Raw genomic sequence first — 27484 nt, 5'->3', positions numbered from 1 at the left:
GAGTAGAGAGAACAGAAAGAGAGAGAGAGAACATAAAGAGAGAGAGTAGAGAGAACAGAGAGAGAGAGAGTAGAGAGAACAGAAAGAGAGAGAGAGTAGAGAGAACAGAAAGAGAGAGAGTAGAGAGAACAGAAAGAGAGAGAGAGAGAACAGAAAGAGAGAGAGTAGAGAGAACAGAAAGAGAGAGAGTAGAGAGAACAGAGAGAGAGAGTAGAGAGAACAGAAAGAGAGAGAGAGAACAGAAAGAGAGAGAGTAGAGAGAACAGAAAGCGAGAGAGTAGAGAGAACAGAAAGAGAGAGAGTAGAGAGAACAGAAAGAGAGAGAGTAGAGAGAACAGAAAGAGAGAGAGTAGAGAGAACAGAAAGAGAGAGAGAGTAGAGGGAACAGAAAGAGAGAGTAGAGAGAACAGAAAGAGAGAGAGTAGAGAGAACAGAAAGAGAGAGTAGAGAGAACAGAAAGAGAGAGAGAGAACATAAAGAGAGAGAGTAGAGAGAACAGAAAGAGAGAGAGTAGAGAGAACAGAAAGAGAGAGAGTAGAGAGAACAGAAAGAGAGAGAGTAGAGAGAACAGAGAGCGAGAGTAGAGAGAACAGAAAGAGAGAGAGTAGAGAGAACAGAAAGAGAGAGAGTAGAGAGAACAGAAAGAGAGAGAGTAGAGAGAACAGAAAGAGAGAGAGTAGAGAGAACAGAAAGAGAGAGAGTAGAGAGAACAGAAAGAGGTAGAGAGAACAGAAAGAGAGAGTAGAGAGAACAGAAAGAGAGAGTAGAGAGAACAGAAAGAGAGAGAGTAGAGAGAACAGAAAGAGAGAGAGTAGAGAGAACAGAAAGAGAGAGAGTAGAGAGAACAGAAAGAGAGAGAGTAGAGAGAACAGAAAGAGAGAGAGAGAACAGAAAGAGAGAGAGAGAACAGAAAGAGAGAGAGTAGAGAGAACAGAAAGAGAGAGAGTAGAGAGAACAGAAAGAGAGAAAGCTTCAAAGCTCAAACACGGTGGTTGGACTGAAACTGGTCTCTTCTCTATCACTCACTCGTGTGTGTGTGTGTCTGTGTCTGTGTCTGTGTCTGTGTGTGTGTGTGTGTGTGTGTGTGTGTGTGTGTGTGTGTGTGTCAGGACTATGAGGTGGTAAGTGGGACCTTCTCTCGGCCGGTGCTCAGTGTGGGCTACCACAAGATACTGGAGATACCGGCTGGAGCTACTAACATCAGGATACAGGAGTCTGTCAAGACCAGGAACTATCTGGGTAGGTACACACACACACACACACACACACACACACACTAAAATGGAGATAGCCTCAATGGCGCCTCCCATGCTGTCATAGAAGCCATAATGGCACAGATACAAAGAAGGTCCCTCTATCCACCTCTATGATGGCCAGAAACAAAGAAAGTCCCTCTATCCACCTCTATGATGGCACTGATACAAAGAAGGTCCCTCTATCCACCTCTATGATGGCCAGAAACAAAGAAGGTCCCTCTATCCACCTCTATGATGGCACTGATACAAAGAAGGCCCCTCTATCCACCTCTATGATGGCCAGAAACAAAGAAGGTCCCTCTATCCACCTCTATGATGGCCAGAAACAAAGAAGATCCCTCTATCCACCTCTATGATGGCCAGAAACAAAGAAGGTCCCTCTATCCACCTCTATGATGGCCAGAAACAAAGAAGATCCCTCTATCCACCTCTATGATGGCACTGATACAAAGAAGGTCCCTCTATCCACCTCTATGATGGCCAGAAACAAAGAAGGTCCCTCTATCCACCTCTATGATGGCCAGAAACAAAGAAGGTCCCTCTATCCACCTCTATGATGGCCAGAAACAAAGAAGATCCCTCTATCCACCTCTATGATTGCACTGATACAAAGAAGGTCCCTCTATCCACCTCTATGATGGCCAGATACAAAGAAGGTCCCTCTATCCACCTCTAAGATGGCCAGAAACAAAGAAGGTCCCTCTATCCACCTCCACGATGGCCACATACAAAAAATTCCCTCTATCCACCTCTATGATGGCCAGATACAAAGATACAGATACAAAAAAAAAGTTTTGAGAATGACACGAGTATTGGTCTTCACAAAGTTCGCTGCTTCAGAGTTTTTAGATATTTTTGTCAGATGTTACTATGGTATACTGAAGTATAATTACAAGCATTCCATAAGCGTCAAAGGCTTTTATTGACAATTACATTACGTTTTATGCAAAGAGTCAATATTTGCAGTGTTGACCCTTCTTTTTCAAGACCTCTGCAATCCGCCTTGGCATTTTGTCAATTCACTTCTGGGCCACATCCTGACTGATTGCAGCCCATTCTTGCATAATCAATGCTTGGAGTTTGTGGGTTTTTGTTTGTCCACCCGCCTCTTGAGGATCGACCACAAGTTCTCAATGGGATTAAGGTCTGGGGAGTTTCTTGGCCATGGACCCAAAATGTCGATGTTTTGTTCCCCGAGAAACTTAGTTATCACTTTTGCCTTATGGCAAGGTGCTCCATCATGCTGGAAAAGGCATTGGTCGTCACCAAACTGTTCTTGGATGGTTGGGAGAAGTTGCTCTCGGAGGATGTGTTGGTACCATTCTTTATTCAAAATTGTGAGTGAGCCCACTCCCTTGGCTGAGAAGTAACCCCACACATGAATGGTCTCAGGATGCTTTACTGTTGGCATGACACAGGACTGATGGTAGCGCTCACCTTGTCTTCTCCGGACAAGCTTTTTTCCGGATGCCCCAAACAATCGGAAAGGGGATTCATCAGAGAAAATGACTTTACCCCAGTCCTCAGCAGTCCAATCCCTGTACCTTTTGCAGAATATCAGTCTGTCCCTGATGTTTTTCCTGGAGAGAAGTGGCTTCTTTGCTGCCCTTCTTGACACCAGGCCATCCTCCAAAAGTATTCTCCTCACTGTGCGTGCAAATGCACTCACACCTGCCTGCTGCCATTCCTGAGCAAGCTCTGCACTGGAGGTGCCCCGATCCCGCAGCTGAATCAACTTTAGGAGACGGTCCTGGCGCTTGCTGGACTTTCTTAGGCGCCCTGAAGCCTTCTTCACAACAATTGAACCTCTCTCCTTGAAGTTCTTGATGATCCGATAAATGGTTGATTTAGGTGTGATCTAACTAGCAGCAATATCCTTGCCTGTGAAGCTCTTTTTCTGCAAAGCAATGATGACGGCACGTGTTTCCTTGCAGGTAACCATGGTTAACAGAGGAAGAACAATGATTTCAAGCACCACCCTCCTTTTAAAGCTTCCAGTCTGTTATTCTAACTCAATCAGCATGACAGAGTGATCTCCAGCCTTGTCCTCGTCAACACTCTCACCTGCATTAACGTTTGACATTTTAGTCATTTAGCAGACCCTCTTATCCAGAGCGACTTACAGTTAGTGAATGCATACATTTATTATTTTTCATACTGGCCCCCCGTGGGAATCGAACCCACAACCCTGGCGTTCCAAACGCCATGCTCTACCAACTGAGCTACATCCCTGCCGGCCATTCCCTCCCCTACCCTGGACGACGCTGGGCCAATTGTGCGCCGCCCCATGGGTCTAACGGTCGCGGCCGGCTACGACAGAGCCTGGATTCGAACCAGGATCTCTAGTGGCACAGCCTTAGACCACTGCGCCACTCGGGAGGTTAACGAGATAATCACTGACATGATGTCACCTGGTCCTTTTGTGGCAGGGCTGAAATGCAGTGGAAAGGTTTTTTTTGGATTAAGTTCATTTTCATGGCAAAGAGGGACTTTGCAATTAATTGCAATTCATCTGATCACTCTTCATGACATTCTGGAGTATATGCAAATTGCCATCATCAAAACTGAGGCAGCAGACTTTGTGAACATTTGTATTTGTGTCATTCTCAAAACTTTTGACCACGACTGTACATGGATGATACATTGGAGATCATATAAGGCAAGTACTGGAAACAATAGAACACTATGAAAAATCTGGGAAACCAGGACTGCTATTCATAGCAGACTTTGAAAAGGCATATGATAAAGTACGACTGGAGTTTATGAATAAATGCCTGGAGCATTTCAATTTTGGAGAATCTCTTATTAAATGGGTTAAAATAATGTATAGTAACCCTAGGTGTAAAACAGTAAATAATGGCTACTTCTCAGAAAGTTTTAAACTGTCAAGAGGAGTAAAACAAGGTTGTCCACTATCGGCATATATATTTATTATGGCCATCGAGATGTTAGCTATTAAAATCAGATCCAACAATAATATCAGAGGATTAGAAATCCAGGGCTTAAAAACAAAGGTCATTGTACGCTGATGATTCATATTTTCTTTTAAATCCACAACTTGAATCCCTCCACAGCCTCATAGAGGTTCTAGATACATTTTCTAACCTCTATGGATTACAACCATTTTATGATAAATGTACTATATTACGTATTGGATCACTAAAAAATAAAAAAATTACATTACCTTGTAGTTTACCAATAAAATGGTGATGTGGATATACTCGGAATACATATCCCAAAGTAAATAAATGATCTCACTTCAAACATAGAAATACAATTCTAGATCCTAAACATAGAAATTCTAAAATAGAGTTTCACACCCTGACCAAACTACCTGGAGAATAACAGTCTCTTCAGGTCAGGGCGTGACACACTTCAATACATTTTAATAGAAAGTTAGCAAAACTAGATAAGATCTTGCTACCATGGAAAGGTAAATACCTGTCAATTTGTGGAAAAATCACCCTTCTCTAGCAAATTAGTAAGATTGTCTCACCCCATGTTCAAGAATGGCCTTTTTCCCTTTATTCAGATTACAACCTCTCACTTTCAGTTATTTGAAAAGGAAATCATCTCCCAAATATCACTATTTCTAAAACAAGCCACAAAAAGTTGGTTGAAATTTCAATTTAATCCTCCAGAAACGACAGCACAAATAATGCAACAAATATTGTGGTTACACTCAAATATACTAATTGTTAAAAATACATTATTTTTAGATTTTTTTTGTGAAAAATATATAATCTTCGTAAGTTATATCATAGGTAGGACTGGTGGCGTTATGTCGCACATGCAGCTAACAAAAACATATGGAAATGTCTGCTCTACCCAAAATTACAACCAACTAATTGCAGCATTACCGCAAAAATGGAAGAGGAAAGTGGAAGGGGGAGAAAGTAAGGAACTTGTCTGTCGGCCACATTAAAGAACATAATTGGTTAAAGAAAATTGTGATAAATAAAAAGTATACCAGTTTCATTTGAGGACCAAAGGATTGACAGCCGTCCCATATAGATTGCAAAATAGTTGGGAAGAGATTTTTGACGTACTGATTCCATGGCATAGTGTTTATGAACTGATACGCAAAACGCAAAAGTCTTGCTACCAATAGAATGTTATTTATATGGGGGATACAATCTTCCAAGTTCTGCAGATTTTGCTGCGAAGAGACAGAATCATTAGATCATTTGTTTTAGTACTGTTCATTTGTAGCTTGTTTTTGGTCACAGGTCCAGGAATGGCTGAAGGATTGCAATATTTACCTGGAGCTAACCTTGCAGATAGCACAACTGGGTGATCTGAAAAGTCATAGTCAATCGATCAATAATATAATAATACTTTTAGCAAAAATGTTTATTTTCAATTTACAATCTGTAGAAACAATGAGAATAGAAGGGTTCAGAACTTTTGTTTAACATCACAGTACAGTTGAAAAATATATGGCAAAAAGAAATCCAATATGGATGGTGTTAAGAGATACAGTGCCTTGCAAAAGTATTCATCCCCCTTGGTGTTTTTACAAAATAGTCCAAATTGGTGAAGTGAAATTACAAAAATTCCTTGTTTCAAAAAATTAAATAAAAAAAATAACGGAAAAGTGGTGCGTGCATATGTATTCACCCCCTTTGCTATGAAGCCCCTAAATAAGATCTGGTGCAACCAATTACCTTCAGAAGTCACATAATTAGTTAAATAAAGTCCACCTGTGTGCAATCTAAGTGTCACATGATCTGTCACATGATCTCAGTATATATACACCTGTTCTGAAAGGCCCCAGAGTCTGCAACACCACTAAGCAAGGGGCACCACCAAGCAAGCGGCACCATGAAGACCAAGGAGCTCTCCAAACAGGTCAGGGACAAAGTTGTGGAGAAGTACTGATCAGGGTTGGGTTATAAAAAAATATCCGGAACTTTGAACATCCCACGGAGCACCATTAAAGCCATTATTAAAAAATTGAAAGAATATGGCATCACAACAAACCTGCCAAGGGAAGGCTGCCCACCAAAACTCACGGACCAGGCAAGGAGGGCATTAATCAGAGAGGCAACAAAGAGACCAAAGATAACCCTGAAGGAGCTGCAAAGCTCCACAGCGGAGATTGGAGTATCTGTCCATAGGACCACTTTAAGCCGTACACTCCACAGAGCTGGGCTTTACGGAAGAGTGGCCAGAAAAAAGCCATTGCTTAAAGAAAAAAATAAGCAAACACATTTGGTGTTCGTCAAAAGGCATGTGGGAGACTCCCCAAACATATGGAATAAGGTACTCTGGTCAGATGAGACAAAAATTGAGCTTTTTGGCCATCAAGGAAAACGCTATGTCTGGGCAAACCCAACACCTGTCATCACCCCGAGAACACCATCCCCACAGTGAAGCATGGTGGTGGCAGCATCATGCTGTGGGGATGTTTTTCATCGGCAGGGACTTGGAAACTGGTCAGAATTGAAGGAATGATGGATGGCGCTAAATACAGGGAAATACTTGAGGGAAACCTGTTTCAGTCTTCCAGAGATTTGAGACTGGGACGGAGGTTCACCTTCCAGCAGGACAATGACCCTAAGCTTACCGCTAAAGCAACACTCGAGAGGTTTAAGGGGAAACATTTAAATGTCTTGGAATGGCCTAGTCAAAGCCCAGACCTCAATCCAATTGAGAAACTGTGGTTTGACTTAAAGATTGCTGTACACCAGCGGAACCCATCCAACTTGAAGGAGCTGGAGCAGTTTTGCTTTGAAGAATGGGCAAAAATCCCAGTGGCTAGATGTGCCAAGCTTATAGAGACATACCCCAAGAGACTTGCAGCTGTAATTGCTGCAAAAGGTGGCTTTACAAAGTATAGTTTTTTTTGTCTTATTTCTTGTTTGTTTCACAATAGAAAATATTTTGCATCTTCAAAGTGGTAGGCATGTCGTGTAAATCAAATGATACAAACCCCCCAAAAAATCCATTTTAATTCCAGGTTGTAAGGCAACAAAATAGGAAAAATGCCAAGGTGGGGGGAAGCCACTGTAGATGGGTGGTGTTGAATGGAGTTGAAGGATGGGACTAATAACAACTAACAACAACTAATAACAACAAGATAACTCATGTAAAGCATACTGTGTCCATAATAAGTATATAGGTTATAGGTTGAGAGCTTTTGTGAAAGAGCACAGTTAGAAAGATATGGCATATAGAAGCAAACCGGATGGACATCATGAAAATGATCGGAGAGGTTGAGGGTAGAGGAAGTTCAGGAGTAAAAGCAAACAAAATAGAATTATTGTAAAATTGACTGTGTCCATAAAATGTATATAGTATGTATAAGCTGGAAGTAGAGGCCTAAGCATTGTTGTTCACAAGTTTACTCCAAGTAGGGAAGGGGTTGGAAGGTAATAAAGGGGAATATATATTTTTTAAGGATATGTATTTATATGTATGTATGGTTGTGTATGTGTATATATATATATATATATATTTGCGAGAAGAAAAAAAACATATGGGGGATTGGAAGTGATGCAGACAATTACATTGATGGAAGTCACAATCTATCTGCAATATTAAAGCTGATCTACCCCCTAAATTAAAAAAATAAATAATACAAATAAAAGAAAGTCCCTCTATCCTGTATGGGTCGGACTGCCTCTGTTCTGTGGTCATGTTGTGGGTCGTACCGTACAGCGCTGCAGACTGCCTCTGTTCTGTGGTCATGTTGTGGGTCGTGCCGTACAGCGCTGCAGACTGCCTCTGTTCTGTGGTCATGTTGTGGGTCGTGCCGTACAGCGCTGCAGACTGCCTCTGTTCTGTGGTCATGTTGTGGGTCGTACCGTACAGCGCTGCAGACTGAGTTTGTTCTGTGGTCATGTTGTGGGTCGTACCGTACAGCGCTGCGGACTTTGAGTGGTGTCTCCATCATCAACGGCAACTGGGCGATCGACCGCCCGGGCCTGATCGTTGCCGTGGGAACCCGGCTGACATACCGGCGACCCAACGAGATCCGCTCCAGAACCGGAGAGTCCATCACCGCACCGGGACCCACCAACGAGGAGTTACATCTATACGTGAGACACACACACACGTGCTCTCACTCTCTCTGCCTCTCTCTCTCTCTCTGCCTTTCTCTCTCTCTCGCTCTCTCTCTCTGCCTCTCTCTCTCTCTCTCTCTCTCTCTCTCTCTCACACACACACTCCTCTCGTTTCTCTCTCTCTCTCTCTCTCTCTCTCTCTCTCTCTCTCTCTCTCTCTCTCTGCCTTTCTCTCTCTCTGCCTCTCTCTCTCTCTCTCTCTCTCACACACACACACACTCCTCTCGTTTCTCTCTCTCTCTCTCTCTCTCTCTCTCTCTCTCTCTCTCTCTCTCTCTCTCTCTCCTCGTTCTCTCTCTCTCACTCTTGTTCTCTCTCTCTCTCTCTCTCTCTCGTTCTCTCTCTCTCTCTCTCTCTCTCTCTCTCTCTCTCTCTCACACACACACACTCCTCTCGTTTCTCTCTCTCTCTCTCTCGTTCTCTCTCTCTCTCTCGTTCTCTCTCTCTCTCATTTTCTCTCTCTCTCTCTCGTTCTCTCTCTCTCTCTCTCTTGTTCTCTCTCTCTCTCTCTCTCTCTCTCTCTCTCTCTCTCTCTCTCTGTCTTGTCGTTCTCGTTCTCTCTCTCTCTCTCTCTCTCTCTCTCTCTCTCTCACACACTCCTCTCGTTTCTCTCTCTCTCTCTCGTTCTCTCTCTCTCACACACACCTCTCGTTTCTCTCTCTCTCTCTCTCTCTCTCTCACACACTCCTCTCGTTTCTCTCTCTCTCGTTCTCTCTCTCTCTCATTTCTCTCTCACACACACACACTCCTCTCGTCTCTCTCTCTCTCTCTCTCTCTCTCTCTCTCTCTCTCTCTCTCTCGTTCTCTCTCTCTCTTGTTCTCTCTCTCTCTTGTTCTCTCTCTCTCTCTCGTTCTCTCTCTCGTTCTCTCTCTCTCTCGTTTCTCTCTCTCCTCTCTCTCTCTCTCTGCCTCTCTCTCTTTTCTCTCACACACACTCCTCTCGTTTCTCTCTCTCTCTCTCTCTCTCTCTCTCTCTCTCTCTCTCTCTCTCTCTCTCTCTCTCTCTCTCTCGTTCTCGTTCTCTCTCTCTCTCTCTCACACACACCTCTCGTTTCTCTCTCTCTCTCTCTCTCTCTCACACACTCCTCTCGTTACTCTCTCTCTCTCTCGTTCTCTCTCTCTCTCTCTCACACACACTCCTCTCGTTTCTCTCTCTCTCTCTCACACACACTCCTCTCGTTTCTCTCTCTCTCTCTCACACACACTCCTCTCGTTTCTCTCTCTCTCTCACACACACACTCCTCTCTCTCTCTCTCTCTCTCTCTCTCTCTCTCTCTCTCTCTCTCTCCACACACCTCTCGTTTCTCTCTCACACACTCCTCTCGTTTCTCTCTCTCTCTCACACACACACTCCTCTTGTCTCTCTCTCTCTCTCTCTCTCTCTCTCTCTCTCTCTCTCTCTCACACACCTCTCGTTTCTCTCTCACACACTCCTCTCGTTTCTCTCTCTCTCTCACACACACACTCCTCTCGTCTCTCTCTCTCTCTCTCTCTCTCTCTCTCTCTCTCTCTCTCGTTCTCTCTCTCTCTTGTTCTCTCTCTCTCTTGTTCTCTCTCTCTCTCTCGTTCTCTCTCTCGTTCTCTCTCTCTCTCGTTTCTCTCTCTCCTCTCTCTCTCTCTCTGCCTCTCTCTCTTTTCTCTCACACACACTCCTCTCGTTTCTCTCTCTCTCTCTCTCTCTCTCTCTCTCTCTCGTTCTCGTTCTCTCTCTCTCTCTCTCACACACACCTCTCGTTTCTCTCTCTCTCTCTCTCTCTCACACACTCCTCTCGTTTCTCTCTCTCTCTCTCTCGTTCTCTCTCTCTCTCATTCTCTCACACACACACACTCCTCTCGTTTCTCTCTCTCTCTCTCTCTCTCTCTCTCTCTCTCTCTCTCTCTCTCTCTCATTCTCTCTCTCACACACACTCCTCTCATTTCTCTCTCTCTCTCTCTCTCTCTCTCGTTTCTCTCTCTCTCTCTTGTTCTCTCTCTCTCTTGTTCTCTCTCTCTCTTGTTCTCTCTCTCTCTCTCGTTCTCTCTCTCGTTCTCTCTCTCTCTCGTTTCTCTCTCTCCTCTCTCTCTCTATCTGCCTCTCTCTCTTTTCTCTCTCACACACTCCTCTCGTTTCTCTCTCTCTCTCTCTCGTTCTCTCTCTCTCTCATTCTCTCTCTCACACACACACTCCTCTCGTCTCTCTCTCTCTCTCTCTCTCTCTCTCTCTCTCTCTCTCTCTCTCTCTCTCTCTCTCTCTCTCTCTTGTTCTCTCTCTCTCTTGTTCTCTCTCTCTCTCTCGTTCTCTCTCTCGTTCTCTCTCTCTCTCGTTTCTCTCTCTCTCTCTCTCTCTCTGCCTCTCTCTCTTTTCTCTCACACACACTCCTCTCGTCTCTCTCTCTCTCTCTCTCTCTCTCTCGTTCTCGTTCTCTCTCTCACACACACCTCTCGTTTCTCTCTCTCTCTCTCTCTCTCTCACACACTCCTCTCGTTTCTCTCTCTCTCTCTCTCGTTCTCTCTCTCTCTCATTCTCTCTCTCACACACACTCCTCTCGTTTCTCTCTCTCTCTCTCTCGTTCTCTCTCTCTCATTCTCTCTCTCACACACACTCCTCTCGTTTCTCTCTCTCTCTCTCTCTCTCTCTCTCTCTCTCTCTCACACACATCCTCTCGTTTCTCTCTCTCTCTCTCTCTCTCTCTCTCTCTCTCTCTTCTCTTTTCTCGTTCTCTCTCTCACACACACCTCTCGTTTCTCTCTCTCTCTCTCTCTCTCTCTCACACACACTCCTCTCGTCTCTCTCTCTCTCTGTCTCGTTCTCTCATTCTCTCTCTCACACACACTCCTCTCGTTTCTCTCTCTCTCTCTCTCTCTCTCTCTCTCTCTCATTCTCTCTCTCACACACACTCCTCTCGTTTCTCTCTCTCTCTCTCCTCTCTCTCTCTCTCTCTCTCTCTCTCTCTCTCTCTCTCTCTCTCTCTCTCTCTCTCTCTCTCTCTCTCTCTCTCTTGTTCTCTCTCTCTCTCTCATTCTCTCTCGTTCTCTCTCTCTCTCGTTTCTCCTCTCCTCTCTCTCTCTCTCTCTCTCTCTCACACTCCTCTCGTTTCTCTCTCTCTCTCTCTCGTTCTCTCTCTCTCTCATTCTCTCTCTCACACACACTCCTCTCGTCTCTCTCTCTCTCTCTCTCTCTCTCTCTCTCTCTCTCTCTCTCTCTCTCTCTCTCTCGTCTCTCTCTCTCTCTTGTTCTCTCTCTCTCTTGTTCTCTCTCTCTCTCTCGTTCTCTCTCTCGTTCTCTCTCTCTCTCGCTTTCTCTCTCTCTTCTCTCTCTCTGCCTCTCTCTCTTTTCTCTCACACACACTCCTCTCGTTTCTCTCTCTCTCTCTCTCTCTCTCTCTCTCTCTCTCTCTCTCTCTCTCGTTCTCGTTCTCTCTCTCACACACACCTCTCGTTTCTCTCTCTCTCTCTCTCTCACACACTCCTCTCGTTTCTCTCTCTCTCTCTCTCGTTCTCTCTCTCTCTCATTCTCTCTCTCACACACACTCCTCTCGTTTCTCTCTCTCTCTCTCTCTCGTTCTCTCTCTCTCTCATTCTCTCTCTCACACACACTCCTCTCGTTTCTCTCTCTCTCTCTCTCTCTCTCTCTCTCTCTCTGTTCTCTCTCTCACACACCTCTCGTCCTCTCTCTCTCTCTCTCTCTCTCTCTCTCTCTCTCTCCTCAGTTGATCTATCAGCAGCCTGGTCCCAGTGTGTATTATGAGTACAGCCTTCCTCTCCATGACACACACCCCGCCATACTGCCCCTGGGTGAGTACACACACACACACACACACACACACACACACACACACACACACACAGAGACACACACAGAGACACACACAGAGACACACACAGAGACACACACACCCCGCCATACTGCCCCTGGGTGAGTACACACACACACACACACACACACACACACACACAGAGACACACACACCCCACCATACTGCCCCTGGGTGAGTACACACACACACACACACACACACACACACACACACACACAGAGACACACACACCCCGCCATACTGCCCCTGGGTGAGTACACACACACACACACACACACACACACACCTGCCCCTGGGTGAGTACACACACACACACACACACACACACACACACACACACACAGAGACACACACACCCCGCCATACTGCCCCTGGGTGAGTACACACACACACACACACACACACACACACAGACACAGACACAGACACAGACACACACACAGAGACACACACACACTTATGAACCTTTCCCAACGATGCAGAGTTAACAAATAAAATAGTAGAGGAATAAAATAAAATACTACATGACCAAAAGTATGTGGACACCTGCTCGTCAAACATCTCATTCCAAAATCACGGGCATTAATATGGAGTTGGTCCCCCCTTTGCTGCTATAACAGCCTCCACTCTTCTGGGAAGGCTTTCCACTAGATGTTGGAACATTGCTGCTGGGATTTGCTTCCATTCAGCCATGAGCATTAGTGAGGTTGGGAACTGATGTTGGGCGATTAGGCCTGGCTCGCAGTCAGCGTTCCAATTCATCCCAAAGGTGTTTGATGGGGTTGAGGTCAGGGCTCTGTGCAGGCCAGTCAAGTTCTTCCACACCGATTTCGACAAACCATTTCTGTATAGACCTCGCTTTGTGCATTGTCATGCTGAAACAGGAAAGTGCTTTCCCCAAACTGTTGCCACAAAGTTGGAAGCACAGAATCGTCTAGAATGTCATTGTATGCTGTAGCGTTAAGATTTCCCTTCACTGGAACTAAGGGGCCTAGCCCGAACCATGAAAAACAGTCCCAGACCATTATTCCTCCTCCACCAAACTTTACAGTTGGCACTATGCATTGGGGCAGGTAGCTTTCTCCTGGCATCCGCCAAACCCAGATTCTTCCGTCGGACTGCCAGATGGTGAAGCGTGATTCATCACTCCAGAGAACACGTTTACACCACTCCAGTTCCCAATGTCAAACCAATTGAAGAACGTTCCCAATGTCAAACCAATTGAAGAACGTTCCCAATGTCAAACCAATTGAAGAACGTTCCCAATGTCAAACCAATTGGAGAACATTCCCAATGTCAAACCAATTGGAGAACATTCCCAATGTCAAACCAATTGGAGAACATTCCCAATGTCAAACCAATTGAAGAACATTCCCAATGTCAAACCAATTGAAGAACGTTCCCAATGTCAAACCAATTGGAGAACATTCCCAATGTCAAACCAATTGAAGAACTTTCCCAATGTCAAACCAATTGGAGAACGTTCCCAATGTCAAACCAATTGGAGAACATTCCCAATGTTAAACCAATTGGAGAACGTTCCTAGAACACTACCAAATTTGAAATTATTTGTTTTTATTATTTGTTTTAAATTTACCATGGAAACCCATTTCATGAAGCTCCCTAAGAACAGTTATTGTGCTGACGTTGCTTCCAGAGGCAGTTTGGAACTCGGTAGTGAGTGTTGCAACCAAGGACAGACGATTTTTACGCGCTACACGCTTCAGGACTCGGCGGTCCCGTTCTGTGAGCTTGTGTGGCCTATCACTTAGCAGCTGAGCCGTTGTCGCTCCTAGACGTTTCCACTTCACAATAACAGCACTTACAGTTGGCCGGGGCAGCTCTAGCAGGGCAGAGATTTTACGAACTGACTTGTTGGAAAGGTGGCATTCTGTGACGGTGCCACGTTGAAAGTCACTGAGCTCTTCATTAAGGCCATTCTACTGCCAATGTTTGTCTGTGGAGATTGCAAGGCTGTGTGCTCGATTTTATATACCTGTCAGCAACGGGTGTGGCTGAAATAGCAGAATCCACTCATTTCAAGGGGTGTCCGCATACCGCTGTATACATAGTGTATATACTGTACAGGAAGTACCTGTACCAGATCAATGTGCAGAGGTACGAGGTACTTGAGGTAGATATGTACATGAAGGCAGGGTAAAGTGACTAGGCATCAGGATAGATAATAATAAGGTATTTGAGGTAGATATGTACATGAAGGCAGGGTAAAGTGACCAGGCATCAGGATAGATAATAATAAGGTATTTGAGGTAGATATGTACATGAAGGCAGGGTAAAGTGACCAGGCATCAGGATAGATAATAATAAGGTATTTGAGGTAGATATGTACATGAAGGCAGGGTAGAGTGACTAGGCATCAGGATAGATAATAATAAGGTATTTGAGGTAGATATGTCCATGAAGGCAAGGTAAAGTGACTAGGCATCAGGATAGATAATAATAAGGTATTTGAGGTAGATATGTCCATGAAGGCAGGGTAAAGTGACTAGGCATCAGGATAGATAATAATAAGGTATTTGAGGTAGATATGTCCATGAAGGCAAGGTAAAGTGACTAGGCATCAGGATAGATAATAATAAGGTATTTGAGGTATATATGTACATGAAGGCAGGGTAAAGTGACTAGGCATCAGGATAGATACTAAGAAGAGTAGCAGCAGCAAATGATGAGTGTAAAAAGTGTGTGTGTGTGTGTTTGTGTGCGTGCATGTGTGTGTTCTCAGGCCTCTGTTAGGTTAGCTGTAACCCAGTGTCTGTCTTCCCAGGGATATGAATCCTTTTGAAAATGTGATTTTTTAAAGAAGATATTAACCAATAATAGAGAGGTTGGCCCAAACAACGTTTTGGCTCGGTTTCCCCAGCAACAGCTTTTATCAATAATACCTTCATATGACAATACGTAACCACTGTAATCAATATGTAACCACTGTAATCAATACGTAACCACTGTAATCAATACGTAACCACTGTAATCAATACGTAACCACTGTAATCAATACGTAACCACTGTAAACAATACGTATCCACTGTAATCAAAAACAGAGTTCAGTTGGATTTGATTTGATTTGTGTGCAAATAAACAACAAAAGCAAACACACAAAAAGACAGCATTTCAAAATACAGGTGTTGGTCCTTAATTTGACCAGTATTTTTTTTTCTGCAAACTAATCCTGCGACAACAAGGATTTGAACGTTTAAGTCCATAATATTGCTTGATCAGTGGCTAGGCTATTAGCTGGCCAAATATATCCCAGCTAGCACAAACAGTTTTGAGAACCTTTTTTTTTTTTTTTTTGAGCTTGGTGAAAGCGTGGTTGTCCTGTGGTTATTTTCCATACAACCTTCCCACAACGTTCTGGGAATGTTGCAGGATAGTTGCTAGGCTTTGGAACATTCTCAGCACATTTAAGGAACTTTCCAAAAAAAGGCGTTATTTTCTTGTTATTTCATTACTTTAATAGAACGTTTCCTAAAAGTTCAAAACAGGGTTACATTTAAATTTCAAATTTGGTAGTGTTCTAGGAACGTTCTCCAATTGGTTTGACATTGGGAACTGTTCTTTGGGAGCTTCATGAAATGGGTTTCCATGGCCGAGCAGCTGCACACAAGCCTAAGATCACCATACGCAATGCCAAGCGTCGGCTGGAGGGGTGTACATTTTCCCAAGAACGTTAAGAAACAACGCCGTTCTGTGGGAATTTCAGGACTTCAGCATAACGTTTCCTACAGGTTTCCTCATAGTTCTATTTAAAGTCATGTTGTTCTGAGAACGTTAAGAAAACATTCCTTTAAAAACCACAAGAAAACTTTAGTAACATTCAGAAAATTGTTCTAAGAATGTTATTTAAAAACATATACATTCCGTTCTCAGCATCAACAAAACTCTCTCTATCCTCTATCTTGTTGAGTGTGTTCAGGTGTGTTGGCTGCGCCTGTTGTTCGATGTTTTATTGATGAACGATAAAGATCTGTGATGGATTAGTAAATTATACAGTCTGTTATACAGACCCAGCACACACACACACACACACACACACACACACACACGAAGAAAACACAATGAAGAAAGAAACAGAACAAGCATATATTGAGTTCAACATGCCGCCTTGTTTGGGGTAAATCCTATTTAATTCATATTGTTCTTCAGTCTGTGATTGATACAGATCTGCTATCTTCATCTGATCACTGTTGTCACAGAATATGTATTTTAGGGTAAATCAAGTCTGAAAATGTTGAAGTGAAAATTACAAACTTTAGAAGCCTTTTTAAACCTTGAATACACAATTTTCAAGTTGTAGTGTATTCGTGGTATAAAAAGGCTTCTAAACTCTACATTTCAGACTTGATTTGCCCTCACGAAAAATGTATCAACCCCTTCAAAAAAGTCCAGTGGTGGGTGAACGCTTTGTGGTTTGAACTGCAGGGAGGGATATTTATTTATTTAGGAAATATGTGAGAGATGTCTCCTCCCATCCCTTTCTCATGTACCTCCCCTCTCCTCTCCACCTCCCATCCCTTTCTCATGTACCTCCCCTCTCCTCTCCACCTCCCATCCCTTTCTCATGTACCTCACCTCTCCTCTCCTCTCCACCTCCCATCCCTTTCTCATGTACCTCCCCTCTCCTCACCTCTCCACCTCCCATCCCTTTCTTCTTTGTCCTCTTCTTTCTCAAGCCTCTTTTTGATCCCTCCTCTCTCACACAACCCCCTCGCTCTTTCTCATTCCTCTCTATCCTCCCCTTCTCTCTCTCTCTCTCTCTAGTTGAGACTGTTGGCCCCACCTACTCAGGAAGCAATGATGTCACCAGTGGAATGGGCATGGCCATCAATGATGTCAGCGGTGGGAAGGGCCATCCCAACCAGGTGCCCTCTGACCCCGTGGTGAACCCTGACCTCTTGGCTCCTCCTCACGGCTGGATCAGCAGCGGCCACACAGCCTGCAGCGCCTCCTGTGGTGGGGGTGGGGAGCTACAGTCATTTAGACACACTGACACACACACACACACACACACACACACGCTGATACAGACAACTTTACTCTAGTTAGATTAACAACTGACCTTAGATCAGTAGACCAGTTAGACAACTTTACTCTAGTTCAGGGGTGTCAAACTCATTTTAGCTCAGGGGCCACATGGAGGAAAATCTATTCCCAAGTGGGCCGGACCGGTAAAATCATGGTATATATAACTTAAAAACAACAACTTCAGATTGTTTTATTTGTTTTAATACTATCAACATAAAACATAAAGCTGGAGCCTGAGGACAGTGTGTCCAAAATAGTACAAGCACAACATCACTATTAATCATAAAACACCTCAAGTTTATTTGAAAATTCTAAAGAAAAATAACATACAAACACACAATGCCTCAGTGATTCACAGAACTGTTTCACAGATCACAGAACTATATCAGGGTGTCATTTCTCAGGCAGAAATGTAGATACAAATAATGAAATCCTGTTCCCCAAACAAGTGCAAGAACCACAGAGTCAAGAATAGGTTAAATATACAAATAAAATAAAATCAATTAAAAACAACAGCACATAAACATAAAGCTGGAGCCTGAGGACAGTGTGTCCAAAAGCACAACATCACTATTAATCATAAAACACCTCAAGCTATTTGAAATTCTGAGGACAAACAACACACAAACACACAATGCCTCAGTGATTCACAGAAGTATATCACAGATCACAGAACTATATCAGGGTGTCTCATGCAGCACTTTAAGTGGGGTTGCATAGTTTATTTGACTCCTGATACCTGGCATCTTTAGCTTTCACCAGCGCATCAATATCAGGCGTCACATCCTGAGTGGCAGCCAACTTCAGGATGTGATTCAAGTGCTTGTGCGTGAGCCTTGAGCGCAGCTTTGTTTTATTTATGCTCATTACAGAGAACTTGCTCACAAAGATATGTGCTTCCAAACATGCACAACAGTTTTGCAGCGAGGGCTGTCAAGTTGGGGTAACCTGGCAAGAGATTCTGATAAAATGTGTCCAAGCCAGCTGCGGCAAATTTGCCCTTCAAATCCGAGTCACACTGCAAGTATATTATTTCAAGTTGGATGCTGACGGGCAGATCAGAGGGATTCACGGTGAATGGCGAACAAAAAACGTTGAAGTCTTTCTCCAGTTCACCAAAAATCTGAAAGCGTTGCTCAAACTCCCTTAACAGTCCCGTTATTTTATCTTTGAACCGCTTCATGTCTGCCACATGTTGGGTCGCGCACACATTTTTCAGACAGGGGAAGTGAGCTGCATCACCACCGGCAAGTTGCGTCTCCCACAATGACAGCTTCAACTTGAAAGAACGTATGCTGTCATAATACTGCGTGACAACTTTGTTGCGCCCTTGCAGCTGTTTGTTCAAGTTATTCAGGTGCTCTGTAACATCCACCATAAATGCAAGGTCCTGCATCCATTCTGTGGAATGAAATTCTAACACTGGTTTGCCCTTTTCTTCCATGAACTGTTCAATTTCTTCTCGTAAATCAAAGAAACGCCTCAGCACAGCACCTCGGCTTAACCATCTTACCTCAGTGTGGTATGGCAGGCCATAGATGTGGTCTTTCTCTCTGAGAAGGCTGTCAAACTGACGTTGATTCAGGCTTCTGGATCGGATGAAATTAACAGTTTGGATAATATAATAATAATAATATTATAATAAAAATAATAACCACCTTCATGACGTTATCCATCTTTAATGACTTGCAACACAAAGCCTCCTGGTGCAAAATACAGTGAAAAGTCCAAAAATCACGTCCTCCATTTGCAGATTGCACTTTCTCTCTGAACTTTGTCACAACGCCTGCTTTTTTCCCAATCATTGAGGGCGCACCATCTGTAGCCAGGCTGACAGCGCGGGACCAGTCCACTCCGACCCTGTCTAGCGCGCTGACGAGTGCAGTGAAAATATCAGCTGCTGTCGTTGTATCTGTCATCGGCACCAACTCCACGAACTCCTCGGTGACGGTCAATGTGTCATCAACTCTGCGGATGAAAATGGCCAGTTGTGCAACATCTGTAATGTCCGTGCTTTCATCAATTGCAACCGAAAACGCAATAAATTACTTTACTTTTTGCTTCAACTGGCTGTCCAAATCCACTGAAAGATCGGAAATCCTGTCTGCAACTGTGTTTCTTGTCAGGCTGATATTTGCAAAAGCCTGGTGCTTTTCAGGGCACACAATCTCCGCTGCCTTCATCATGCATGTTTTTACAAATTCACCCTCACTAAATGGTTTTGAAGCCACTGCGATTTCATTAGCAATGAGGTAGCTAGCTTTCACTGCAGCGTCACTGATGTCTCGGCTGTGAGTAAACACAGACTGCTGTTTCTTCAGACCCGCCAACAGTTCATTCACCTTCTCTCATCTCCGCTGTCCTTGAAAGTTGTCATATTTGTCGGCATGAAGACTCACATAGTGGCGACGAAGGTTATATTCTTTCAGCACTGCAACATGCTGTGAACACACCAAACATACAGCTTTCCCATTCAATTCCGTGAATAAATAGAAGGATGACCATTTTTCTTGGAACACTCTGCACTCTGCGTCCACTTTTCTCTTTTTTGACAGAGACATATTGGGGCAATGAGGGTGCCAAAGCACATAATGTTAAAAGTAGAAGCCGTAATAAATATTGCGGGCAAAACAAAGTAGCTCATCCGGACTGGCTGCACTTGCTTGACCTACTTGCTCTGCCCCGGTATAAACAGTTTGCTTGCTTAACACAATTGCTATTGCGCCATCCAGTGGACACAATTGGAACAGCAGTTTCTTTTATTGAAAAATTGCAGCTCATTTTTCTACTTTACAAAATCATCTCGCGGGCCGGATTAAACCCGTTTGCGGGCCTGATCCGGCCCACGGGCCGGACGTTTGACACCCCTGCTCTAGTTAGATTAACAACTGACCTTAGATCAGTAGACCAGCTAGAGACAACTTTACTCTAGTTAGATTAACAACTGACCTTAGATCAGTAGACCAGCTAGAGACAACTTTACTCTAGTTAGATTAACAACTGACCTTAGATCAGTAGACCAGCTAGACATCTTTGTGTGTGTGTGTGTGTGCCAGGTAGACGCCAGGCGCTGTGGGAGTGTGTGGAGACTGAGAGCCAGACCACGGTACCAAGTGACCTCTGTAGCCACGCCCAGCGACCCCCAAACCAGGAAGTGGTCTGCAACACCCAGCCCTGCCCCGCCTTGTGAGACACACACACACACTCTCTCTCTTGCACTGACTCTAGGCACACACGCTGGACTCTACCCACTTACACTGATATCCCAAAACACACACAATTATACCCAAACACACGTCATATGCCCACACACACATAACATGCACACACAAGCATACTGACGACACACACACACACTTTCACACCCACCACATATGCTGCTGCTAGTCACTTTACCCCTGACCTCTTCTGGGTAACTCAGATTACTTTACCCCTGACCTCTTCTGGGTAACTCAGATTACTTTACCCCTAATCTCTTCTGGGTAACTCAGATTACTTTACCCCTAATCTCTTCTGGGTAACTCAGATTACTTTACCCCTAATCTCTTCTGGGTAACTCAGATTACTTTACCCCTGACCTCTTCTGGGTAACTCAGATTACTTTACCCCTGACCTCTTCTGGGTAACTCAGATTACTTTACCCCTGACCTCTTCTGGGTAACTCAGATTACTTTACCCCTAATCTCTTCTGGGTAACTCAGATTACTTTACCCCTAATCTCTTCTGGGTAACTCAGATTACTTTACCCCTAATCTCTTCTGGGTAACTCAGATTACTTTACCCCTAATCTCTTCTGGGTAACTCGGATTACTTTACCCCTGACCTCTTCTGGGTAACTCAGATTACTTTACCCCTGACCTCTTCTGGGTAACTCAGATTACTTTACCCCTAATCTCTTCTGGGTAACTCAGATTACTTTACCCCTAATCTCTTCTGGGTAACTCAGATTACTTTACCCCTAATCTCTTCTGGGTAACTCAGATTACTTTACCCCTAATCTCTTCTGGGTAACTCAGATTACTTTACCCCTAATCTCTTCTGGGTAACTCAGATTACTTTACCCCTAATCTCTTCTGGGTAACTCAGATTACTTTACCCCTAATCTCTTCTGGGTAACTCAGATTACTTTACCCCTAATCTCTTCTGGGTAACTCAGATTACTTTACCCCTACCTATATATACACTACATATCTACCTCAATTACCTTGGTACCCCTGGACATCGACTCAGTACTGGTACTTCCTGTATATAGCCATGTTATTACCTGGTACCCCTGCACATCGACTCAGTACTGGTACTTCCTGTATATAGCCATGTTATTACCTGGTACCCCTGCACATCGACTCAGTACTGGTACTCCCTGTATATAGCCATGTTATTACCTGGTACCCCTGCACATCGACTCAGTACTGGTACTCCCTGTATATAGCCATGTTATTACCTGGTACCCCTGCACATCGACTCAGTACTGGTACTTCCTGTATATAGCCATGTTATTACCTGGTACCCCTGCACATCGACTCAGTACTGGTACTTCCTGTATATAGCCATGTTATTACCTGGTACTTCCTGTATATAGCCATGTTATTACCCGGTACCCCTGCACATCGACTCAGTACTGGTACTTCCTGTATATAGCCATGTTATTACCTGGTACCCCTGCACATCGACTCAGTACTGGTACTTCCTGTATATAGCCATGTTATTACCTGGTACCCCTGCACATCGACTCAGTACTGGTACTTCCTGTATATAGCCATGTTATTACCTGGTACCCCTGCACATCGACTCAGTACTGGTACTCCCTGTATATAGCCATGTTATTACCTGGTACCCCTGCACATCGACTCAGTACTGGTACTCCCTATATATAGCCATGTTATTTTCTACTTCCTGTATATAGCCATGTTATTTTCTACTTCCTGTATATAACCATGTTATTTTCTACTTCCTGTATATAACCATGTTATTTTCTACTTCCTGTATATAGACATGTTATTTTCTACTTCCTGTATATAACCATGTTATTTTCTACTCCCTGTATATAGCCATGTTATTTTCTACTTCCTGTGTATAGCCATGTTATTTTCTACTTCCTGTATATAACCATGTTATTTTCTACTTCCTGTATATAGCCATGTTCTTTTCTACTTCCTGTATATAACCATGTTATTTTCTACTCCCTGTATATAGCCATGTTATTTTCTACTTCCTGTGTATAGCCATGTTATTTTCTACTTCCTGTATATAGCCATGTTATTTTCTACTTCCTGTATATAGCCGTTATTTTCTACTTCCTGTAAATAGCCATGTTATTTTCTACTTCCTGTATATAGCCATGTTATTTTCTACTTCCTGTATATAGCCATGTTATTTCCTACTCATAATTTGTATTCGTTATTCACTGTGTCTATTTCTATTTTTGTATGTATTTTTTAAATCTTTATCTCTGTATTGTTGGAGATGGACCTGTCAGTCAGCATTTCACTGTTAGTCTACACCAGATGTCTACGAAGCATGTGACAAATACAATTTAATTTGATTTGACACACACACACACCTATGTAACCCATTCTCCTCTGTGATTGGCCAGCTGGGACCTGGGGGAGTGGTCAGAATGCAGCAGAACCTGCGGTCCGGGGTCCCAGCACCGCCAGGTCATCTGTCGTCAGGCGCTCGGTAACCATAGCAACGGGACGGCAACGGTGGTCACCGTGGAGACGGCGCAGTGCAGAGGTTATGATAGGCCGGAGACGACATCGTCCTGTCAGCTGAAGATCTGCAGCGAGTGGCAGATACGCTCCGAATGGAGCCCGGTGAGACAAACACACACCAGAGTGAAGCACATTTGATAAACTGCTTAATAGTAATTGATCTAAACACCCTCCCTCCCTCCTTCTCCTCCCCCTCCCCCTCACTCCTTCCCCCTCGCTCCTTCCCCCTCCCTCTCTCGCTCCTTCCCCCTCCCTCTCCCCCCCTCGCTCCTTCCCCCTCCCTCTCCCTCCTCCCCCTCTCCTTCCCCCTCCCCCTCCCTCTCCCTCCTCCCCCTCTCCTTCCCCCTCCCCCTCCCTCTCCTCCCTTCCCTCCCCTCCCTCCCCAGTGTTCAGTCCCGTGTGGTGTGGGCCAAAGCAGCAGAGAGGTGGTGTGTGTAGGTAACCAGGGGGACGTAGAGGGGGACGACCAGTGTAACCTGGGGGTGAAACCAGCTCCTCTCCAGAACTGTGACATGGGACCCTGCGCACGACACTGGTTCACCTCACCATGGAGCACACGGGTACCTACACCTGGGGGTGTCTATCACTGTCTGTCTGTCTGTCTGTCTGTCTGTCACTCTGTCTGTCTGTCTGTCACTCTGTCTGTCTGTCTGTCTGTCACTCTGTCTGTCACTCTGTCTCTGTCACTCTGTCTGTCACTCTGTCTGTCTGTCTGTCTGTCTGTCTGTCTGTCTGTCTGTCTGTCTGTCACTCTGTCACTCTGTCTGTCACTCTGTCTGTCTGTCTGTCTGTCTGTCTGTCTGTCTGTCTGTCTGTCACTCTGTCTGTCACTCTGTCTGTCAGTCTGTCTGTCAGTCTGTCTGTCTGTCTGTCACTGTCTGTCTGTCTGTCTGTCACTGTCTGTGTGTCTGTCACTCTGTCTGTCACTCTGTCTGTCACTCTGTCTGTCAGTCTGTCTGTCTGTCTGTCTGTCTGTCTGTCTGTCTGTCTGTCTGTCTGTCTGTCTGTCTGTCTGTCTGTCTGTCTGTCTGTCTGTCTGTCTGTCTGTCTGTCTGTCTGTCACTCTGTCTGTCTGTCACTCTGTCTGTCTGTCTGTCTGTCTGTCTGTCTGTCTGTCTGTCTGTCACTCTGTCTGTCTGTCTGTCTGTCTGTCTGTCTGTCTGTCTGTCTGTCTGTCACTCTGTCTGTCTCTCTGTCTGTCTGTCACTCTGTCTGTCTGTCTGTCTGTCTGTCTGTCTGTCACTCTGTCTGTCTGTCTGTCTGTCTGTCACTCTGTCTGTCTGTCACTCTGTCTGTCTGTCTGTCTGTGTAGCATTGCTGTGTGTGTGTTCTCTCAGTGTTCTACAGAGTGTGGCGAGGGCAGTCGTAGTCGCTCAGCAGTGTGTCTGTTGGACCATGTGACTAAACTACCATTGGACGGCTGCGACGGGGCCCGCCCACAGGAAGTGACGTCATGCGACGCAGGGCCGTGTCACCGCCACCTGGAGTGGTACACTGGACCCTGGGGACAGGTACACACCTACTATCTCATACACACACAGAGAGAGAGCGAGACAGACAGAAAGAGAGAGAGAGAGAGAGAGAGAGAGAGAGTTAGTTGACTGAGACCACAATCTCATTTACAGCAACAACCTGGGGGGTAGTTATTTTTATTATATTATATATAATTGTCACGGTTTACTACGCCAGAACCCAGAAGCAGACCAGGACAAGGTACTTAGAGAAAAAGGTGAGTGTTTATTAATTGACTTCCGAGTGAGGCTGAATAATCCAGGGACAGAGCGGGTGGCGTGGATGGGTTGTTGAGGGTGCAGTGGTAGGTCCAGACATGGCTCGGCAGCCGCCGACCATCAGGCAGAGGTTGGGTGAAGGTTCCGGGTGAGATACTGCAGACAGAACAAAACGGAGGTGAGTACACAGCAATTCAACAAGGTGCAAAACAACAAAAACTAACGCTAGAACTCAAGGCTGATACGCTGACAAACATACTGTTCATGGCTAACGATCCGGCAGGAACTGGATGTTCGGCCAGAGCCTAAGAAGGGTGATGATCAGGACCAGGTGTGCAGATTGCTGATGGGATGCAGGTGCGGAAAACAAGAGCGCTCCCCGGAGCGTTCCCGAACCCTCGGGAAACTGGAGATTACGAACAGGAAAAACTAGTCACCAGACAGGACCCGACTCAGACAGCCGGGATCGTTACAGTACCCCCCCTCCGACGAACGCCACCGGGCGGACTCCCCGGAGCGCCAGGATGGAGGCGGTAGAAGTCACTGATGAGGTCCGCATCTAGGACCTGTCGCCGCGGAATCCAACTCCTCTCCTCAGGGCCATACCCCTCCCAGTCCACGAGATACTGGAAACCCCGGCCCCGCCGTCTGGAATCCATGATGCGACGCACCGTGTAGGCAGGACCACCTCCGATCATCCGAGGAGGAGGAGGAGGAGGCGGAGGAGGCAACAGAGGACTGAGGAAGACAGGCTTGAGGCAGGAGACATGAAAGGTGGGATGGACTCTGAGCGTCCTCGGTAGTTTGAGTCGAACTGCCACTGGATTGATCACCTTCTCCACCACAAACGGACCAATGAACTTCGGTAACAACTTCCTAGACTCAGTCCGTAACGGAAGATCCCGTGTGGCCAACCAAACCCTATCTCCGATGGTATAGGTGGGAGCGGGGATCCGGAGCTCCTTCTCCTGAGAAGGAAACAGGGGAGGTTGGTAGCCATACAGGCACTGGAAGGGAGACATCCCAGTGGCAGATGTAGGAAGAGTATTGTGGGCATACTCAACCCAAGGCAACTGAGAGACCCAGGAGGTGGGGTTGGAAGAGACCAGACAGCGTAGCGTGGATTCCATCTTCTGGTTGGCTCTCTCCGCCTGACCATTGGATTGGGGGTGAAAACCAGATGTGAGACTGACTGTAGCTCCAATGGCCAAACAGAAGGACTTCCAGACAGCAGAGGTAAACTGAGGGCCACGGTCGGAAACGATATCACTGGGCAAACCGTGGACCCTGAAAACCTCCTAACCAGGATCTCGGACGTCTCCGAGGCAGACGGAAGCTTGGCAATTGGCACAAAGTGGGCGAACTTGCTGAATCTGTCCACGATAGTCAGAACGACCGTGTTCCCCTCAGAAGCGGGCAACCCAGTGACGAAGTCCAGGGCCAGATGCGACCATGGTCGCCGGGGAATAGGAAGGGGGTGAAGTAGTCCAGAGCTGGGCCGATTGGTACTCTTATTCTGCGCACACACTGGACAGGCAGCAACAAACCCCCGAGTATCCTCGGCCATGGCAGGCCACCAAAAACGTCTGCGAAGAAACGCCATTGTCCGAGCCACGCCAGGGTGACAAGCCATCTTGCTGGCGTGGGACCATTTGAGAACAGCCGGACGAACCGACTCAGGCACAAACAACCGACCGGGTGGACCGTTACCGGGACCGGGCTGAGTCCGAAGGGCCGCCAGCACCTCCTCCTCAATCTTCCACATAACTGCTCCCACGACGCAGTTCCGGGGGAGAATAGTCTCGGTCTTGGACCCACTCTCCTCCGTCTTGGAGAACATCCGGGACAAGGCGTCCCGCCTTGCCGTTCTTAGATCCAGGTCGGAACGTCAGGGCAAACTTGAATCGTCCGAAAAACAACGCCCACCTGGCCTGACGGGAGTTGAGACGTTTAGCCGATTGCACGTAAGCAAGATTCTTGTGGTCAGTCCAGACAATAAACGGTTGCTCCGCCCCCTCCAACCAGTGGCGCCACTCCTCCAAGGCAAGTTTCACCGCGAGAAGCTCCCGGTTACCCACATCGTAATTCCTCTCCGCAGGCGAAAGGCGACGAGAGTAGTAGGCGCAGGGATGGAGTTTACTGTCCGTGGAGCATCGCTGCGACAGGATGGCGCCAACTCCCACATCAGACGCGTCCACTTCAACGACGAACTGACGGGCCGTGTCCGGTTGAGAGAGAATCGGTGCGTTGGTGAATCGCCTCTTCAAATCCAGAAACGCTCGATCCGCCTCCGGATTCCACTTGAAGGTCCTGATACTGGAAGTCAAGGCAGTTAACGGAGCGGCCACACGGCTGTAATCCCGGATGAATCTGCGGTAGAAATTCGCAAACCCCAAAAATCTCTGGAGCTGCAATCTCGTACCGGGCTGGACCCATTCCAGAACCGCTCTAACCTTCTCCTGGTCCATCCTAATCTCTCCCCTGGAGATGATGTACCCGAGAAAGGATGTCGTGTGGGCGTGAAACTCGCACTTCTCGGCCTTCACGAACAGGCGATTCTCCAACAATCGCTGCAGAACCTGCCGGACATGCTGGACGTGGTCGGAAGGTTCCTTCGAGAAGATCAGAATGTCATCCAGGTAAACAAACACAAAGAGACCGATCATATCTCTCAGGACGTCGTTCACCATACTCTGGAATACCGCTGGAGCATTGGTCAGTCCAAACGGCATCACCTGATACTCGAGTGACCCATCGGTGTATTGAAACCCGTCAACCACTCGTCCCCCTCTCTGATCCGGACCAGGTGATACGCATTGCGTAGGTCTAGCTTGGTGAACACCGTAGCACCCTGTAAGGAGTCGAAGGCAGAAC

The 27484-nt window shown here is 45.7% G+C and overlaps 1 protein-coding gene and 1 non-coding gene across 2 annotated transcripts in view; one reads left to right on the top strand and one right to left on the bottom strand.

The window, feature by feature from the left end:
• adamtsl7 (ADAMTS-like 7) overlaps nt 1–27484 on the top strand; it is an 80171-nt gene that overhangs the window by 19563 nt on the left and 33124 nt on the right. Inside the window, exons 2-9 of the mRNA XM_045215196.1 lie at nt 1110–1239; nt 8124–8299; nt 12013–12097; nt 16903–17100; nt 20223–20352; nt 22760–22982; nt 23267–23440; nt 24218–24391. Coding sequence (XP_045071131.1) covers nt 1110–1239; nt 8124–8299; nt 12013–12097; nt 16903–17100; nt 20223–20352; nt 22760–22982; nt 23267–23440; nt 24218–24391 — 1290 coding nt within the window. The remainder of the gene's footprint in view (nt 1–1109; nt 1240–8123; nt 8300–12012; nt 12098–16902; nt 17101–20222; nt 20353–22759; nt 22983–23266; nt 23441–24217; nt 24392–27484) is intronic.
• On the bottom strand, nt 3415–3495 carry trnap-ugg. Its single transcript has one exon. It is a non-coding gene; the product is annotated as a tRNA-Pro (tRNA).

This window comes from Coregonus clupeaformis, unplaced genomic scaffold, assembly GCF_020615455.1.
Source record: "Coregonus clupeaformis isolate EN_2021a unplaced genomic scaffold, ASM2061545v1 scaf0390, whole genome shotgun sequence".
In the NCBI taxonomy this organism is placed as follows: Eukaryota; Metazoa; Chordata; class Actinopteri; order Salmoniformes; family Salmonidae; genus Coregonus; species Coregonus clupeaformis.
This window is presented reverse-complemented; position numbering and strand designations above follow the sequence as displayed.